Here is a 19,497-nt window from a genome sequence, read left to right on the forward strand (position 1 = left end):
CAAATGGCTGTGCATGAGGCTTCATGCAGTAAATCACTGTGGCAGTTTGCTGACATTCCCAGCTCCCTGCCAAATTCTTTCCTCTCACCTGCCCTTTTTTCATCTCCTACACATAGAAAAGTTAAATCCCTTTCACTCAATTAGCTGCCTTATAAACTTTCATCTCTGAAGTCCACAAAGCATTATGATAGAGAAGAACAAACCTGTTCTTCCTTCACTTTTAATGGCAGCACCAACCTCTCAACATGCTTTGAAGAACCAGCACCTAATAGCAGATTTGCATCTCATCATTAAAAGTGAGGAAAGTTGGTGTGTGACATGGAAGCCCAGAAGCACCAGCTGCAAGTGAAGACAGGTTGCCATGCTAGGTCAGTGTAAATAAGGAGAGAGGAGTGTATTTAAATGTTTTTATTTCAACTAATGGTTTGCCACCATATTACATCACTTTGAATAGCTTGGAATAGCAATATGATCTCAAAATATAGCAAACAGCTTGCCAAAGCAAGATAATATTAAATCCTATGGATACAGCATCTTCCTTCTTTGGCGAAAACGCTTCCATTTATCTGTAAAAATAGTTTTATGTTCCAGCACATTTGCTGCTCACTTTATTGAACCCTGCTGTCTATACCATTTGCCTCTTCCCTGCACAAAACCTCCCCACAATGTAGTATGGTTTTATATCCAACAGCATTTTAAATAAAAAAGTTATAGATTTCATGCAGATTTCTGTAAAAATTATTTTCTAGGTGCACAGGACTGAACCAAGATGCATACAAAAATGCATTCACTTCCATTCTCAGGTGTAACCGTGCCATCAGCAACATGATATCATATGTTACCGTGAGAGGTCCAAGGATGGTGGTATTATCATATATAGTATAACCTTAAACAAAAGAAAAAAACAAATCAAAACAAAAAAATCTTAATCTTTTCATAAGCAGCAAGAGAAAAAACTGCCATGCTTTATTTGTAAAGTAATCAAAATAGTTAGATGTACAAAAAAGCACCATGTACAAAGAATACCAGAGGAAGATCATCTTCCTAATTACACGTTTCTCATTTAGCATTGTGAGCTGACCTGCAGGTCCCAAATTGTACTGTAGTTTTATGTGCAAAGTTAAGGATGTGGTCAAACCTAGAATATGCTTGGACCGTACGACAGAAATTAAAGTGGACTGCAGATAGAAATTAGATTTGTTTCCATTACAACTCATACCAACCACCTTATAGCCCTCCAGAGTAAAAAAACCACGCATCAAGTAACTGAGAAATAATGGAGTGAAAGCAGCTCCAGAGCAGTATTGCAAGATGCAGGTCTGCTATGAATGCATTTCTGTGAGCTCTTGATAAGTTAAACTTTCCTTTGGGAAAAGAGCATGTCTGTTGGTTAAAACTCCTCTCCCTGAGAATTTTGATAAAGAGTTTGTCTTGCAAAGCAAAACAAAGTCCTTTGAACCTCAACAGTTCCAGGCCAACAGCGTTTCAACGTGGTCACAGCCGATCTGCTACTCATGCACCCAGGGTGGCAGGTTGGGTTTTTGTTGCATTTTGGTTTTTTTTCTTTTCAGCTCTTTTATACTCGCTTCATTCCTCTGCCCATCAAGCAGGCAAACACGGTCATGACCATCTTCGGTTTCACCTCCACAAGATCTTCTGGAAGAGCATAAACTCTGGCACCAATTCTTCTTGCCATGGACACAGCATACCTATTCACCATGAAAAGATGAGTGGGTCAGCATCAAGACTGCTAGCAATAAACGACAAGTCAGCTCCTGCCGTATCCAACACAATTTCACCTATTATTTATTAAGATTCAAGACGTGGAACAGTTCAATCACACCACATCCTTTTGTTTTACAATTTTTCTGATCTTTTGCTGTTTTCCTTTTCCGTAGTCAAGTGTTTTTAATGTGCAAATTGACCTTTGAATGTCAAGTCCCCTTTACCAACAGTTAAAAAAATTAATCCTAATTAATACCTATTAGGAATAATAGCATATACAATGAAGGATTAATTGTGTAACATTTACATTTCCCCTTCTGTTTGCTCCTTATGAATAACTAAGTGAGACTATTACCTGCCAGAAACTTTACTGCCGTTCTGCCACTGCGGAACAGCCACAGAACACACATTTCAAAGGCATATTTTAATAGGCATACTTTAAACTTGACAACCCACAATGATTCAACAAGACATGAGACATACAATGGTTCAGTTTCAAACCAACGAGGCACCAGCTCTTCATACGGCTGAAAAAGCACGTAAGAAACAGAGTATCATTGCTAAGAACTGCCTGAGCTGTTCTGCCTTTCTCCCAACAAGCCAGAATTCAGCCAACTGCTCCCTCCAGCGTCACAGGCAAGGACAGCAAGTGGGTTTCAATAAATGCTGCCTGTCTGAAGAGTACAGTGTAAAAACAGACTGAAAACCACAGCAATAAACTGCGGTAAGAATACCTACAGCTTGAGGCCAGCACATAGAAGGGGCAATCTTTCAACGAAAAACAGCTTTTGAGATATCAGACTTACTTAGCATTATTTTGTTTGTCATCTTCCGATAGATGACCAGTCTTTACAAGGTCATAGTTGATACAACCAGGCTGAATAGCATCAATTAAATCCACAACAGCCAAGCTTGTGCTGATAGTCTTGTCCTAGAGAACACGGGGACAGAGAAGTAAAGATGAATGTCTAATCCTTAAAGCATATTTCTCACCTCAATTCAGCTGCTCTGGAATGTGCAACAAAACAGGCTTTAAACGAGCCTTTTCAAAGCAGCAATGTTAGTGATTATTCCCATTTGGACCACAGGGAAAACCAAACTGCTGCTTCTCCTTTAGCAATAATATAAGATTATTACTCGAATTTACTGCAAGTGCTCTGAAACTACAAAGTAGTGACTGATGTGGAGGCAGCAGGTCTGCCCTGCTGACCACAGTCCAAGGGACAGTGCTCACCTCTGAGCGCTCACCAGCTCCAATCCCTGTTTGCCAGTGTCTCAGCACCCATCTTCTGCCCCAGACCCCAACCACCCTCCTCTGCCACTGTTCCCCACTGTGGGGAATAGTCTCCCATCTGGTAGCTTGAAGTCACTCTATTCCCAGCACAGACTGAATCCTGTCCTGTTAAAACTCCTTCCTAAGATGCCCCTGCTGCTCCTTCTAGACAAGGAAATGCTTTTTGGGCACTTCTCTCCTTTTGGATGCAAGAGGGGAACCTGCACCTTGAAGTTCTGGATGGAGGTGGACTTGCCAGCTTCTTTCAGGGTCTGGTTTACCCAGCTGACTATAATGTCATCGTTGGCTTTCTGGCCATCACCCAGGTCCTCGAGGACATTCAGTGTGTACCTGAGATCCAGCAGAGAGAACAAGATTAGGTACAGAGCCAGAGCAAAGCCCCACTTGATCGTGCAGTCAGGATGCACCATGGTAGCTTGGGAAGTCTCAGCTCTGGGCTTTTTGTTTGCACTTTTTTTTCCCCCCAAACTCCTTTAGCAAAAAGGAAGAACCACCTATCTTACCTGCAGTGTGAATTTTGTTAAAGCACTTGGTCTTCCTAGCCTTTCATGATCTTTAATACAAGCTCACAAAATTGCCTGGGCTCAGAACTCTTGTTAAACTGTTTCTCCACTGACCATTTGCTCCAGGGGTAACACATTACCTAAAAGGTGTGATTAACTAGCGAGTTGGCATTCTGACCTCTGATGTCAAATAAGGAGCTATTATGAAGCTTTTTTGCAGATATATATTTGCATCATCTTGGAATTCTTCAGAAATAGGTAAGAAAAAGGAAGATCAACTTTATCTGTTACTGAGTCTCTCCCTCCTCTCCTAATCCAATGCAAAAGAGGGTTATAAAGCAGCCCTAGAATGATTTCCTCTCAATTTCCAATTAAAAATTAGAACATAAAAGTTGTGTAATGTTCCTGCTCAAGGTTTCTGCATGTGGACCAGACCTGAGCAGGCAAGAGAGAGAGGTGATCCTGGTTGGCAGGATGATCACAAGTCCACCAGTGGGCTGCCCAGAGGTCTCTGCTCCAGCCTCTCATGTGCAGCAGGATCAGCTCAGCCACAATTCTGTCCAGCTGTGTCTCAAACTCCCTCAAAGGACAGAGGTTTTACAATCGTTCTGGGTGACCTATTTCAGTGCTGCAGTGCTCTCACAGCAAAAAACCTCCCAAATTCTGTACTCCATTCACAAGTTGACATATTTGAGAGGGGTCCTACCTTCTCATTAACTGCCAGACCAAGGCAAGTGTCAGTGTTGGGTTTCCATCATTCAGATCCTGTCCTCCAATGCCAACCAGGGAGAACTTAGCTGGATGCTTTCCCAAGTCTACAGCATAGTTGCAGTTTTCTAGCTACAGAGAACAAAAATTGATGTAGAAAAACATTTAAAAACACTCACTTGACTGGAAACCTCAAACAGGAATTTTTAGTGTCCATGGTTTCTTTTGAGGTCTTTTGACACGCTTACCTTTTTCATATTTGCTCCAAGTTTAGGGTATGGAGGCTTGTTAACCTTATTCCAGTCAACAGGAACTTTGATTTTTTCATATAATTGTAGTATTACCAGTGCATCTTGGAGATCACTAAAGTGGAAAACACTGATTAAGTCTAACGTTCCAAGATTCAAGTGTACTCTGACTTTGTCACATCATGAACAACTACTACTCTTCACAGGTTGTTGCAATTTCAACAACCATAAAAAGGAAAAAAAAAAACAAACAATTGAAACATTTTGCAGTTTTCAGGGCAGGAGAAATACTCCATGCTTAATATCAGCTGGCTGCTGAGCTAGAGCAGGTTTTAGCATGGTAACCAGCAACACATCCAGGGAAGAATTTTGTTACATAAAATCCAAAGGTAGCCACCTCTTTCGACTGACTAGAGAGACCCAGAATATCTTGTCTCCTAACTATGATGTCTTGGTTATGACCTAAAATTAGGTGACAGGGCATCTAGTTTCAGTTGCTCTAGTACAGTTGCTTAAGCAGATCCAAATGTATTGGGATCTCGGGGTAACGATTTTACAAGGTAAGGGAAAATAAACACGCTGTCTTCAGCCCTTAAAGCCAAGTGCCAGCTAAGAAATCCCCCAGCTGCACATTGCAGGGACAGTGCAGTGAGCATCTCCCACTCCCTTCCTTCTTAAGGTCTTTGCTCAGCACTGTGGCAATAGGATGCTGGTGTGGGCACATCTTTAGTCTGACCTACTTGGTCTCTCTCAATAGTCTAATGCTTACCCATAGAGGTGATTTACATGGGGGTTCACACCAAGGGAGTTCATCCAGTTGCGGAAGGTCCGTTCCTCACGCGTCTCTCCTAGATGAGAGAAAACAGGTTCATGCAAATTCTGCAAGCTCAACCTTGTGCAAGGGATTTACACCTTGCAAGGCAGGGAGCTTTGAGCAGCATAGCTCATCAATGGGTTTTTAAGCAGAAAAAGAGTACATTTTCTACTACAATTTTTTTCTAAGGAAGAGGGTGGCACTGATATCTAGCCTTTGACAGCAGTTTGATTTCTCCGGGCCTCAGAAGAGCATGTCTTTTGCACTTTCTCCAAGAAAAAGTATCAGGAATGTCTTTCACATGGGTGTTAGCTAACTGCTGTCTGGGAGCCAAGCAGCCAAAGCCCTAATCCTGGTTGTGCCAACAAATAGTGCTCCCATAAACGCCTCACTGCATTATTGAGGTGCTCTTGCCCATCACAGGAAATGCCAAAACTGACTTCCCTGGCACAGAGAGTGATGGACTGTTGGCATTGTGCCTACAGGTTCAGAGTAGCTGAACAGGCTGTCAAGTACCCTTCTCATCTGCCCCAAACGAGTAAACAACCGCTGCAGCACCAATAACCTCAAATCATAGGTGTTACTCCAAAGGAGATACCTCTGCGGGGCACAGCCTTCTGTGACACACACAACTGTTTACTTTAGATATTTCCCTCCTGCTAATTTTGTGACTGATACGGCCATCACCTTCCAGTAGGGTCCAGTCGATGTCCTGGTTTTCAGGCTTGGTAAGTGCTGGGTACTTGTTGAACAGGTTGGCAACGAAGGCCAGGTTCAGTTTGGGGTTGCCACTGACCACATCAGCCGGTGTGACGAACTGCCGGCAGCCGAGCCGATCCGCCTGCTGAAGCATGTACTCTGCCCTCCGCAAGTCATCCTTTTCCTGCCAGGGATGCAATGGACAAGAGTTGTCACGGAAGAGATCAGGCTACAAAGCAGATGGGAAGCTCCTGACCACTACCCGGAGCAGTGTCACAACTCCACGTGCCTTCGTTAGGCATCAGTCGCTAATCGAACGAAGAGATGAAGCACGCATGGTAACCCCCGCTGCTCTGCATGTCATCATCCTGGTTTGCCTTGGGTTTCTTTCCTAGCATGGTGCTTTCAAGCTTAAATGCTTTCCAATTTTTATGCTTTTAGAACTTGGTGGTTCAAAAGCAGAAGTCAGCACGCGTCCAAATGGAGCAAACCCACAAATGATTTCCCAGTCATCTCTGTTAATTGGCAGGTACTGATCAGGCCGGCAACAACCACTCATCAAAAACACACCCGAGGTGTGCACATGGCCACTGACACTGTACACGCTCTAGAAATTAAGATACCAGGTTACCTAGATGTCATGGGGCAATGATAGGGTACAGGGAGTTCACGATTCTACAGCATGAGGCCAGGACAGCCTGAATACTCACATTGAAACCTGACATGTTAATATCGATCTGGGGCTCTCCTTCTTTCTGCCCTTTAGGTGCAATTTGATTGAGGAGGTGGAAATAAGCTCTAGAATCCTGAAATGGATGAAAAAGAAAATTCAGGTCTTCTGCACAGCACTGAATACACCATAACAATTCATTTCAGGCTCATCTTTAGCAAGTCACTGTGCATAATTGGCTTATATACCTTTACTGAATTGCCAAAATCTGTAAGCTTAAAAGAGAGCACAATGGTAGAAATCCAGGCAGCAGAAAAAGAAACAGAAAGAGAAAAAGTTAGAAATACATAAGACGAAAATTACAGGTTTTGACTGTTTGAAAACTGCCTTTGTGCAAACTCTGGTGCCACAGCCACCTCTCCAACAGCTGGAGGAGACAATGACCCTATGCTGCTCACAGTCATGGCCCCCACATGCACCAAGGCAGCTCTAGCCCCTAAACAAGGCACCCATTCCTACTACTGCAGCAACAATGAAAATAGCTCAGCGAAAACAAATTCCAGGCAAAAAGCTGATTATAAAAAATGTCTGAATGTTTTTCTCCTGCCCATTAGCTATGATAGCTCAAGGGAGAGAGGGCAGGGATGGTCAGAAATCAGGAGGAGCAAATAGCTACAGTACTTATTTATCAACTACATTTCCTTTTAGTCCACAGCAATAAGGAGGACCTCAGCATATCCTGGCAGCCAGAGATGCCAACAGCTATCAGCAAAACTGGAAGTAATTTTGAAGCTGGAAATAAATGACCATATGTGTGCACATGTTCCCCATGCACATCAATTATCTTTTTTTTTTCCCCAGTCCCCTTTCTCCTCCTCAAAACTGCTAGCCACATGAAGAAGCACCCGAAACCTGCTGAAACCAGTGTCCAAAAATCCCACACTGACCAGGAGTCATCACCCTCCATTTCTCACTAGTGCTGAGAGCCACCCCCTCACATCTGAGAAATAACTATAAGAAAAAATATGAGTAATACCAGTCTTGTATTCGATTAAAAATATGCAAGAGCTTTGTAGCAGAACCCCACCAGCACTGGGCGAAACAGACAGTTCAACACTGGGCTCATCCTCATGGCAAGAGAGAACAGCACTGAGATACCTTAAATATACCATCCATAACCCCCCTGTTAAGACCACCCAGTGTACTAGGGTTAAGAAAGGTCCTGTCTGAGGATGAAGGGCCTCATTTACACATGCAAAAAACAGCCCTGTCTGGCTCCCAGTCTTTTCCCAGGTATGTGCAGGTCAGGAGAGCTCTTGGTACCTTGATGTCTGAGCTGAAGTTATTGATTTTGTGCCAGCCTGCGTTTTCCAGGTGGTAGTTGGCCCATCTTAGGAGGAGCTCTTCTGGGGAGAGTTTCATAAGATCCTCCAGATTTTCACCATCACGAAGTAAGGCAGCCAGTGCTGGAAGAAAAATGCTTGTGAGGGCAAGAGTCAAACCTGCGTGCCAGAATTAGAGCTGCAGCAGTATTTCAGAGGGATACAATACCAACTACTGATTACATCCAAATGTTCTGGGTATTAGTGGAGTTTTCCTGAGATGGTTGTTACACAGAGAGGAGTATGAATGATCTAGAAAACTGTGTGTAAAAAGTATTTTCCGTTTTCTTGTATGACAAAATTCTCTGGATTTTATGTGCAGTCTTTTAAGCTGATGACAGTAAGCTAAATGTAAATGTACTTCTATCTCAATGAAAAATGCTTCCAAGTAGTTTCATAAGCACTGTTAAAAAAAAGCCAGAAAAGCCAAGATAAGCACCCGGTGCTTCCCTCATCATGAATTTTCAATCTAAGCCAAACAATGGCACCAGTTCACGATGGGGAAGTTTAAATAAAAGACACTGAAGCACCTCCCTCCATCTGGGTGCACTGATAGCACATGCAAGAATATCAAAGCTCTTGAATGATTTGAAAACTTTAAATTTTGAGGTCTGTCAGCAGGACCAAGCGAGCACAGGGAAAAAGCACCACTTTCCCACTGACAAGAACGAAGTAACAGCTCAGCTGCACCACTGATGGTAGCATGGAGAATTTTAGGAGAACCAAATCATTACTGAAGAGCTGAAGCCCTCTCTTTTTTTTTTTAAGAGGAAGATGTACCGTTGTCTATAATGCTAAAAGGATGCATCAGCTTTTGCTGCCTCCCAACTCCATTAGATACCCATGGCTGGAGCAGCCTGGGGCATCACCAAGCAATGTGCTCATTCACCACAAGGCTCAAGCCAAGCTGCATCTTGACTTACAGACTGGTGTCCAGCCAGTTCTCCAAGGCTGACACACATTACCAGGATGGCACAACCCACTTGCATGAACCTGCTCACAGCCACAACAGCCTGGAGAGCAGTCAGCTTGGCACATGCCCCGATGAACCCCCTTCCAGCAGAGAAGAGGGGGGGGAGAGGCAACCACGGGGCTGGAGTTGACAGCCCTAGCAACATGGTGTTCATGCTTTGGAAGAAATCACTTAAAGTTTAATTTACCTTCATTTCTGCTGAGCTCGATGTCAGCGAACAAGCCAATCTTAATGATCTGCCAGAGAAGCCCAAGGACCAGGTGGGGTTTCCCTTCCCTCAAGTCCTCTGCACCAATATTGACAACATGACAGCCGATGGCAGATGCAGAATTCAAGGCCAAGTTCAGGTTCTCCTGCAAACAGTACAGCCCAGTGAGACACAGTCCAAGGAGATGCTGATTTCCCTTTCATCCAGCACCAGCAGAGTGGAGATTTCCCCCCTGTTCTTGCTCCAAAATCAGCAGCTCAGAGGAAACGCTCCCAGCCACTCTCCGGCTGAAGTTTAAAGGGAGCTGTGGTGGCAGCAGGCTGAATCAATAAGAACTGAACTAGGCACCAGGGTTTAATTTCAGCCTCTGGTATCTAGTTTCAGTATCTGAGTTAGTTGCATCTAATGGCATCAACAAGAATAAGGCTAGAGAAGTGCTAATTTATATGCCTGCACACACACAGGCATCTTCCCAGAAAGAACCTGTCCTACTATGAAATGATTCACAGACACCCAACACCAATAACTATATTGCTGCAAAAAGACAGTGCTGTATATAATCACCACAGCAATGTAAGGTGTGCACAGCATTTCAGCCACATTACCCATTTTGTCACTAAGTATTTTGTCTTTTGCATGTGCCCACAGAACTGTGGATTATGCACAGTACAAAACTGCATTTAGTAATTAAATATAAGCTATAAAACTTGCTGCCTTCCAGCGTTCCACAGCAATGCCTTGAGCCACCATGCTACATTCATTAAGTCTACCTGGATATGAACTTCAGCAAAAAAATATAGAAATGCATCATACCTGAATTATGAATGGTGTGAGTTTCTTCTTGTTAATTGCTCTTTCATCAATCGTATCCGGAACAGAAAGATTGATCATTTTGCTGTTAGGAGGAAAAACAATTACACTTAAACAACTTTTAATATTTAACCTGAAGAAAACTCAATGCACTGTGACAAGACTCACAACAGCACATTTCCTTTTGCCTGTTCGGTTTTGTGTATTTTTTTTTTCATAAAATCAAGGTTGTGTAAATCACAAGTTAATATTGACATTATCGAGAATGTATTTGTAACTAATAGCTAAGCCTGAAACCTTAAACATATTCCCAGCCACTACTGATCTCAGCTGCTGGAGCAAAAAGAGCACATGAATTATTCACAGTGCAGTCACTGAACTAGTGAAGACTCATTGCTCTGCTGACATTCACTGCACATTCTAGTAAGACAACATGCTTCCTCCCATTGTAAAGGTGTACTAGTGCTGGCAGGAAAACCTGCTCCAAAAAACCACAAACACTTGGGATGCTCAGTGGGGAGCATGTGAGCGCAAGGAATTTTTAATCAACAGAAAATATGGAAAGTTTTTACTTTATATTATGAACTATTTCTTACTCAGTTCAGCCTTTGCCTGAAGACCTGAACAACTTGAAACTTGGGAAATAAATAAAAGAAAAATATATATCACAAGCTAAAGGAAAAAAGAAATTAAAGGCAATGAGTAGCTCACTTAACATTATTTTGTGTATTGATACAGAGTTACTGAAATTCCAGGCTGATCCACCTCTCCAATATATTAATACACTTACAATAAAAAAAAAATGAATGTAACCAACATAATCAGCAAAAACACTATACATAGAAGGTGCTGGTATTTAGCAGCCCTGGATGCCTTCTGTTTTCAGCATGCAACAAAATAAGTCACCTTAAAACCAGCACAAGGATTCCCAGGAAATCCATTTTTGGGTTAATTCATAAGGTCACTAACATTCCCACAGAGGATACTGTCTGTCTAAACATCCAAGGGAATGGGCTATTTATCACATATGCCCTCCCCCAAGCTACACAGCACCAAGCTGAGTTTGTAACAGGATGACTTCTGCTCCCACAAAGCCCCTTCTTCCCCTTCAGCAAACTCAGACTCAAGTCCAAACAAAAACACTAGAAGAAAATACCAGCTTGTGAAGCTGGCACCAAAGCTGGAGCATCACACAATAGCAATGAAAGAGACTGAGCCTCTTTTTATATGTGCAAAAGTGTTATGCACACACACTAGTCACAAAATCAGCCTGGAACAGGATGAAAATTCCCCAGCTACGGTTCTGGGAAGTTGTTTTGGTGATTTTCAATTTTTTTTATTTTTTTTTTTTTAATTCAGGAGCCATCATGACTTACCATAGCACAATCCCATCTCCCACAGCTTTGAACAGGTCATCTGTATTTGGGTTCATTGGAATAACGTGCCTACAGTCAGGATCACTTTCCAAGGCTTTGTTTATCCAGTTTACAAAGGCGTATTTCTCTTCCTCTAAGATAACCAATCGTAAATTTAATACAAGCCTTTTCATAACACAGCAAAGATTTTCCAAAAAGAATCAGCATACAATAGCCCAGGGAAATAACTGCCCCACTACCATTACCACACTATTTTATTAGTCACGCAAAAAGTTTAAAGAAAGATGACTCTCACTTCCAATTACCAGAATATTCCTGTTACTTACATGTTACTCAACAACTCTATTTTACTCAAGTGTGACACAAGGACTTCATCGGCCAGCACAGTTAACAAAACAAATAAGCACATATTTTATTTATATACTTCTAAATTTGCAGTATATAAATTCTATCCTGCTCTCACCTTGATGCAAGATCATTCAGCTCTCAGAGAATAAGAGCAGAGCACGGGGCACAGCAGTAGAAATGGCCTGGTTTTGGCATGGGGCCTCCACTCACCCAAGAGAAGAGCGGGAAGGCAGAGCAGTACCTGAGTAGGAGTGTTGTGTCCCCTCGCTGGAGAGCTCCGAGGTGCCCCCGATGGCACAGATTCCTTCCTTCCTGTTAATTGCTTTTCTGAACGTTTTAGCAATATCGCTGCTTTTCACCTCTTGGAAAATCTACAATTTAAAGCCCTCTGTTAGACAAGAAAAGCTCCTCTTCATAAAACAAAAAGACCACAGAAGAAGCTATTTCGCCTCATCTTTAAAGCAAACTTCACAGTAAAATCAGCAAATGTGAAGGGCCCCCCAAGGGTGTAGTGGTATTAAATTTAACATGGATAGTGGACAGAAAGTCATCCCACTCTCCCAAACACACATTGCCAGTGCCTATCGAAACAGAAGCATTAGGCATGAAGTACTTTGCATATATTTACCTTTACAAGTAGATTTCAAGAGACTGTAAAAATAAAACGTGAAACCTTTGCAGTCTGACAGAAGGTACGCATGCAGCAGTTCCCACAGGACCAAACTTGAGAAAGCTGTGGTGCAATTTTAACCTTTCTGCAAAAGCCAGATGCTCGTGGGACTGTGACTTTAGTTCACACAAAATACTTTCTCTACAACCCAAGAAACAATTCTCTTTAAGCATGTAATAGTCAACTGCAAGGATGTGTAACAATGAGTGCTCCAAGTAAGGATTCCCCCTTCTTCCTCAACAACAGGTTTGGGCTAACTGACAAAACATCCTCAGATGCTTTAGGACAGAAAAATTACACATGCCATTTGTGCAGGTTGTGTGATACTATTAGAAGCCCCAAGGTCCTACAGAACTGAGCAATTATTAGTAAAAAACACATTCAATGGTTGGAAAGCCTACTGTAACACCCTCAAAACTGAACTCAATTAGTTTCAACCATATGGAAAACACAAATGAAATGTATAAAGGTTCTCTTAACACTGCCCAGGAAAAGGCAGTGAAACAGCACTGTAAAGCAGAACAACAAAGTGTTTCTATTAAAAAGAGAGGAGGGGACACCAGGCTGTAGGTGCTACCACAGGGCCAGTCTCATGGTTGTCATTCCTTACCTTCCCTGACCCTTAAACATAGGGAAGGTGGCAAGTCAAGATGATGATATAGTGCAGTTACACCATCTGCTGATGGCACACAAGTTGATCAGGTAAAGCTGATCAAAGATTCAAGAGCCCAAAATCTGGGGGATTTCTGTTTGTTGGCTTTAAATAAGTCTGAGTTAAAATTCTCGTGGTTATTTTAAAATTTCCTGGGTTAATTACTGGCATTTCATATCTTCTTGAGAACAGGTCCTTTAATGCTGAGGTACCACTAAGTCACTTGGCCCCAACCTCGAGTCATTTCACATCATCCTTTACAACATAAACTCCAGCAAAAATGCTCAGAGTTAGAAAACAGCAACAGTTCATTTTGTAAAAATCCCACAACTAACATTGCTGCTAATGTACACCTTAAGTTGCCCGTAAGACATTTTGTGTTTACTCGATCATTGGTACCATTCAAATGTGACAGAAGAGATTTATTTCCTCCTTCCCAGTGCAAAGTTAGAATTATGGACCAGCTCAAACCAACAGCTGAAACATGCACCCAACATGCAAGTGTTCACAAACTGCAAACAAACTCCAACTTACTAGTTGACTCCGAACTCAAAAGTTCAGAGGGTCTGAAAACAATTAAGGAACAGAAGGTGAAGATAAATTAAGAGATATCAAGAAAACTAATTGACATGAAAATAGCTCCCTCAATGTACTGCACATACTTTTATTTTTTTTCAGCTTTCAGCCATCAGAGTATGAAAAGGTTGAAAGATGTACATTGAACCAGTGTCTCAGAAGTGTTGTGTTTTTTTAAAAATAAACTAGAAAATTCTGATCTATTTCTGCAATAAAAGATTGAAGGATATACCCATCCTCCAGCTTTTTCTGTCTCCTTACTCCCATTCTTCTTTTTTGAATCAACAAATTTGAATTCTCCTGGATCAGCATCTAGGACTAATCCCCAAAAGTGTCTTGAAATGCCCTCTCGAGTCTTTAGCAAATACTTGTAGTACCATCAAATAAAGGAAATTATACTGATACACTGGGAAAAACAGCATTCATCTGTGTGCCTGGAAAAACTGAAGTTTCCAGTCAATACTATAAGCTTGGAGAATTGGAAGTCTTTTTTCCAGTTGTCACCTCATGTGGAAACAGTCTTTTAGCCTCCAATGAAGCTTTCATATAGGAAAACCATGTGGATTTTGTTTGTTTGTTTGTTTTTCTTTAAAAGACAACATATTTCCCCTCTGTCCACATCTGAAGGCTGGAAGCGATAGTACAAAAAACTGGTCATGTGCAGAGATCTGCACAAAGAACTGATTTTAACATGGATAACCCTCAAAATTGATTAGTTTGTCAAAAGAAAACTAGGATTAGGATAAGTGTCTGAGAAGTCCAGTTCAGCCTCTTATACTGTCTTCTTTAGCTTTGTCTAAAACAGGTCCCCCAGGCTGCTGGAAATTCAAGAATACCACTTACATAGACAAATTCTTCAAAACTAATCTTGCCGTCTTTATTCTTGTCGCCGTCAATCATGAGCTTCTGGATGATCTCTCTCACTTTGTACCCAGGCAAAGGTAGGTTGGCCTCCTTGAAGAGTTCATGCAACTCATAGTCACAGATGAACCCGTTGCTGTTGAGGTCTGAGGAAGAGAAGAGGCAGGAGAAGGTTTTAGAAATGTGCCAGTGACCTGATGGGACCAACCCCAGAAGGTGGGGCAGAAACAAAGCCCCCATGTCCAAGGGCTTAATGGAGAGCAACCTGCACATTGGGAAAGCAAGATCCATGCAGGGCATAGACACGTAGCATGATATCCACACCACAAATACCAAGGAGTACACTGTTCAGTGGACACCACCACAAATACACCAGGAACCAAAGGCACACAGTAAATCCACATGGCTCATCATCAGGGGGTCCCAGCGCAAGCCATGAGATCTCCCTGGCTCTGGGGAACAGCAGCTTCAAAGCAGGGCTGACCAGAATGACTCCTAGCACGTGTGACCAAGTCTGGTGTAAAAGTTTCATCACAGAACATCTGCATTTTCATAAGCAATCTCCAGAACATCTCTTTCTGCATCTAACTGCCCCTGGCTTTGCATGTTAAAAATAGACAGTAATGAAACACAGCACTTATTTTCTGAACAGAAAACACTAAGTCAGCTCTACATTTGCATTTTTATCATGTTGATGATGATGTTCTCCATTTAACACTGACAGCAAATTGCAACCAGATATTTTATTGCTGCCCAAGAATGGTCTGCAAAGACATTTGCTTTGACAGTCAATCACCAAGCCACAGCATCCCATGCTTCGTGAGACATTGTCACCTACTAGGTTGAGGAAGAAAACAAAAATCTATTGTGAAACTGGAGCTTTTCACATTAACAGATCCCAACCCCTTTGGGGACATCACATCTACCAACAACACACAGCAGCCCCAGCCTTTCTTCAGGCAAGTGAGATTTTCCTGCCACTATGGACAGGCAGCGGTTGGGTGCCTCCTTCCTCAGGCTAAACAGGATGAGCAGACAGTGTGGCTCACAGTACAGCTGGTACTGAGGCTTCAGGAGTCAGGTCCACAATCAGATACAGCATTTGAAGCTGTTGGACAGCCCAGGTTCACATCTCAAGGCATAAGCATGACCCTCCGGCCCCATCTTTGGAGAGACAGGAATTCAGGACAAGTTGAGCTGTTACTGGCTGACTAGCAATGTTAAAAACGTGGCTGTAGGCAGGTGCTACAGATAGCCCAGGGAAGCTGATTTAGTGCCCCAGCTGCTATCTCCTCCCCAGGCCTGGGGCTGTGGGGAGATATTAACCCTGGATTACTGGATTATTGCTGCTGGGGAATACCTGGATGGGCTGAGGACGTGAAGACTGGCAGTCTCCTATGACCATCACTGAACCACAGGCTCTGCAAACAAAGTCAACACGGTGCCTGTATTGAAGACACCAGCTAAGCCCTTTAAGGCTAAATGAGAGCTTTTTCTCCATTTAAGCAGCTGTGTTACCTTCTCACCCCCACCTCCAGAGCTCCTGGGGCTGTGATGGTGAACTGCTGAGTGCAGCTCATCACCACCAACTGCCAAAACCACTGTGCTGCAAGGCATCCTGCCCTGCTTGGCTGCCCCCAGCCACAGTTCTGCCCATACCCCACACAAGAGAGTTTTCATGCTATTTCACAGAATCATAGAATATCCTCAGTTGGAGGACCCATAAGGATCATTGAGTCCAACTCTGGCTCTGCACAGGACAACCCCAAGAATCCCACCATGTGCCTGAGAGGGTTGTTCAAACACTTGAACTACAGCAGTCTTGATGCCATGATCACTTCCCTGGGAAACCTGTTCCAGTACCTGATCACCCCTCGGTATCCTCTTCCCTAGGCTGAACAAATCAAGTGACCTCAGCTGCTCGTGGAAGCATGCTGGCTGTGAGCAGTGACTGCAATGTTGTTCAGGTTTTTTTCAATAGATCCCAGAAGAGTCTTCTCCATAATTTTATGAGGCAGTGAAGTGAGTCTGACAAGCCTATAGTTACCAGGGTCATCCTTCTTGAAAACTGGGACAATACTTGCCAGCTTCCAGTCAACTGAGACCTCTCCAGATTCCCAAGACCATTGAGAGAGGTCTCATGATTACATTAGACAGCTCTTTGAGCACCATGGGATGAATCCCATCAGCCCCATAGACCCAGAGGGATCCATCAGCAGGCTCTTCTTAAGGTCACAGAATTAAATTCCACTCAAGCAACAGCTTCTGTTGCCCAAACATCCTCCCACCCTGCAGGCTGCAGAATGTTAAGAGCTGCACCAGCCTCAGCATTTGGCTTTGTTCAAGAAGAAATCTCACACCACAGCCACTAAGGTCAGTATTTATGCTTAAAGGGAGATACTTTCAAGAGTAAAAGAAAACAATCAGGATAGCTCTAAAGTCCAGTTTTGTGGTTTGTTTTTGTTTATACCAAATTGTAAAGGTCAATTTATTTCTAGTGAGGTGTCAGTGTGGGTTTTAGGTTTTGTTTCACAGCAATGTTCCACCAAGCAGTATGTCTACACCAGCACTTCAACCTTCCACATCTTCCAGATCCATAGGGGAATATGAGATTTTAAAATTGTTTTTATCAGTTAGCAAGAAAGTGAAATTCAGATGCTTAGTGGCACACATCCAAAGCAACTAGAGCAAACCTGTACTCCCCTCCTACATCTCAAACTAAAGAAGAGCATCAATCCCAGTGGATTAATAAATACATTAAACTACTTTATGAAATGTCAGTGTTTACAATAATGCTGGTGAAATAAAGTCGTTTGGGGCAATGATTAATGATACCAACAGGCTGCTGTCTGGCCCTCAATTTCAGAATTTTATTCCAAAATAATATAAGCTTACAAAGGCAAGCTTTATTAACAGTCCAGCCTCCGATGTCATGAGCAAACTATTTCCCCTCTAGATAAATCACAGCTTCTTCTATTACAGTACTTTTATTACTGAATCTAACTCTGCAATATGCATCTTTTCCCTACCTCACAGCCAGTGAGGAAAATCAGTCAAGAAGGGATTTCCTAATCTCCATTTTAAAAGTACAATGTAGTTATAGGAGCTAATCCCCAGCCTGGCATTTGTACTGGTTTGCTTGAAGAAAGGAAATCATAACTTAAAAACACTGACTGAAATGCAACTGAGGGGTTAGCCCAGGCTATCTGGTCCATCCACACTTGCTCAGCAGACCTCAATTTCAGCCTGAAAGCATCAAACCTGGCTGCAGGGCAGATATCAGGAATTTACTCCAGTCTGGATCAACATCTGCCCATTTTGAGGGTTTCATTCACCCTTGCAACCAACATCTTCCCAGTCCTCTAGGTGTGCCTAGTTCAAAGAAGATTCACCTCTGCTCACTGAAAAAAAAAAAAAAAATTAAAAAAAATAGCAGCTCTGCCACATGAAGAGCCACCTGAAACGCATACTCACATGTGAGCTCCCACAAGTCAGGAGCATGGCACCAGGAAAGATGGTGCCCATCAGAAGGAACTGCACAGCAGTGGCTCTCAACACCTGCATTGGGCTCAGACAAACAGCATGTAAGTGTGAAGGACACCTGAGTCACTCAAAACCTTTGGTTCTCAGGACTCAGGACTTAAGTTCTTCCATCTTAACAATATCCAAAACACCCACCTGTAAGAGTTACTCTTCCATTGTATCCTTGGAAAAAAATAAATCACTGATTTACTTTATAGATTAAAAGGGCACTTATGTCCTGGATACTTGGGAGTGGGATTTACAAGCAAGTCAGGTCTGTTGGTTGAACTGTAAGACCCCACACCAAGGTACTAGTTTTGCGGTAAAGATGCTCTCATTTCAAGTTTTAGCTTCTTGGCCACAGAAGGGTAGATTTGAGAGTTAAAGCCTGGTAGATGTGCTAGCCTGTGGTTTTGGCTTGGTAGCAGAGTCAAGTAATCTTACTAGTGATGGATTATGTGGTGGAAAATGGATCCGTTTTTAACATGTCAAAAAGCCTGATGTGACAAATGGGCCTGAAACCCCTATCCCACAGGGCAGCTGTTTCCATTCCTGCTGTCTCCCTTCTGCAATCACAATCAAATGTACAAAGAAGCAGAATTTAAACAGGAAAAAAAAAATTCACCTCAGCAATACCAGCAAGTTCCAAAATTATTTCCAACATCACTGCAGGCCCACCATATGGTGCCTTGCTGGATGTCCTGCACCAGGCCCAGACTTCAGACAGAAGGTGGTCTAAAATCCCTCTCTAACAAAATCCAAGGTGCTATTCAACAGCTGAAGAGGCTGTCAAAATAGAAGCTATCCCAAATGAAATCCTCCGGCGGCTGGCCCAGAATTACTAATGGAAGAAAGCGAAATTGTTTTAACAGACAAGCTACAGCCTGGATTCATTATAGTCTGCCCAATGGAAAGGAAACTACAGCACATCTGAAGTTTCCTATTTCTACTGAAAGATGCATGCACGGCCAGCGTGCTAAACCTGGGAAAGGTCACGGCAGCGGCGCACGACACCAGCTCTGCCCAGACACAGGTGGCGCAGCAAAGCCGCAATGAATCCCAAAAGCTGCTTCAAGCTCTGGCTCAGCTTCCTCCCGAGGACAAGTACTTAAAATAGCTTAAATAACAGGATGCAAGAGGGGAAAGTAACCCACACAGTTTCCTTTTAAGGATAAATGCTCAGCAGGACACACTAGCAGGATCACAGATCCCTATTTGCCTCGAGCGAACATTTCGGAGCATTGTTTTACCACCTTGCAGCACTGAACAAAGTGTTCGGCCGGGTTATGATTTTTGAGTACTTCATGTTTCCAGAAAAGATGCTTATCTCTGCTTATCTTACAAGCAGGGAGAAGGAAGACAAATAAATAGAACAAGTTTGCAGATTTTGTTCTGCCCTGCCTCCCCTCTGAAATGCCACTGTTTGACCAAGTACACACACATACATGCACACACACC

General features: G+C 42.8%; 1 protein-coding gene across 3 annotated transcripts in view; it reads right to left on the reverse strand.

The window, feature by feature from the left end:
* Positions 1–393: 393 nt before the first annotated feature.
* PLS3 (plastin 3) overlaps positions 394–19,497 on the reverse strand; it is a 50,801-nt gene continuing 31,697 nt past the window's right edge. For all 3 annotated transcript variants that reach the window (XM_029959104.1, XM_029959105.1, XM_018070776.3), the window contains 14 exons: positions 14,500–14,663; positions 12,000–12,129; positions 11,411–11,543; positions 10,038–10,119; positions 9,204–9,369; positions 7,985–8,127; positions 6,702–6,797; positions 5,980–6,175; positions 5,248–5,326; positions 4,479–4,593; positions 4,229–4,362; positions 3,226–3,349; positions 2,532–2,656; positions 394–1,709 (listed from right to left, as the gene is read on the reverse strand). In XM_029959104.1, the coding sequence (XP_029814964.1) occupies positions 1,577–1,709; positions 2,532–2,656; positions 3,226–3,349; positions 4,229–4,362; positions 4,479–4,593; positions 5,248–5,326; positions 5,980–6,175; positions 6,702–6,797; positions 7,985–8,127; positions 9,204–9,369; positions 10,038–10,119; positions 11,411–11,543; positions 12,000–12,129; positions 14,500–14,663 (1,820 nt within the window). In that variant the 3' untranslated portion in view covers positions 394–1,576. The remainder of the gene's footprint in view (positions 1,710–2,531; positions 2,657–3,225; positions 3,350–4,228; positions 4,363–4,478; positions 4,594–5,247; positions 5,327–5,979; positions 6,176–6,701; positions 6,798–7,984; positions 8,128–9,203; positions 9,370–10,037; positions 10,120–11,410; positions 11,544–11,999; positions 12,130–14,499; positions 14,664–19,497) is intronic.

The sequence above is a fragment of the Manacus vitellinus genome, unplaced genomic scaffold (genome assembly GCF_001715985.3).
Source record: "Manacus vitellinus isolate BGI_N305 unplaced genomic scaffold, ASM171598v3 scaffold_19_pilon, whole genome shotgun sequence".
Lineage (NCBI taxonomy): Eukaryota > Metazoa > Chordata > Aves > Passeriformes > Pipridae > Manacus > Manacus vitellinus.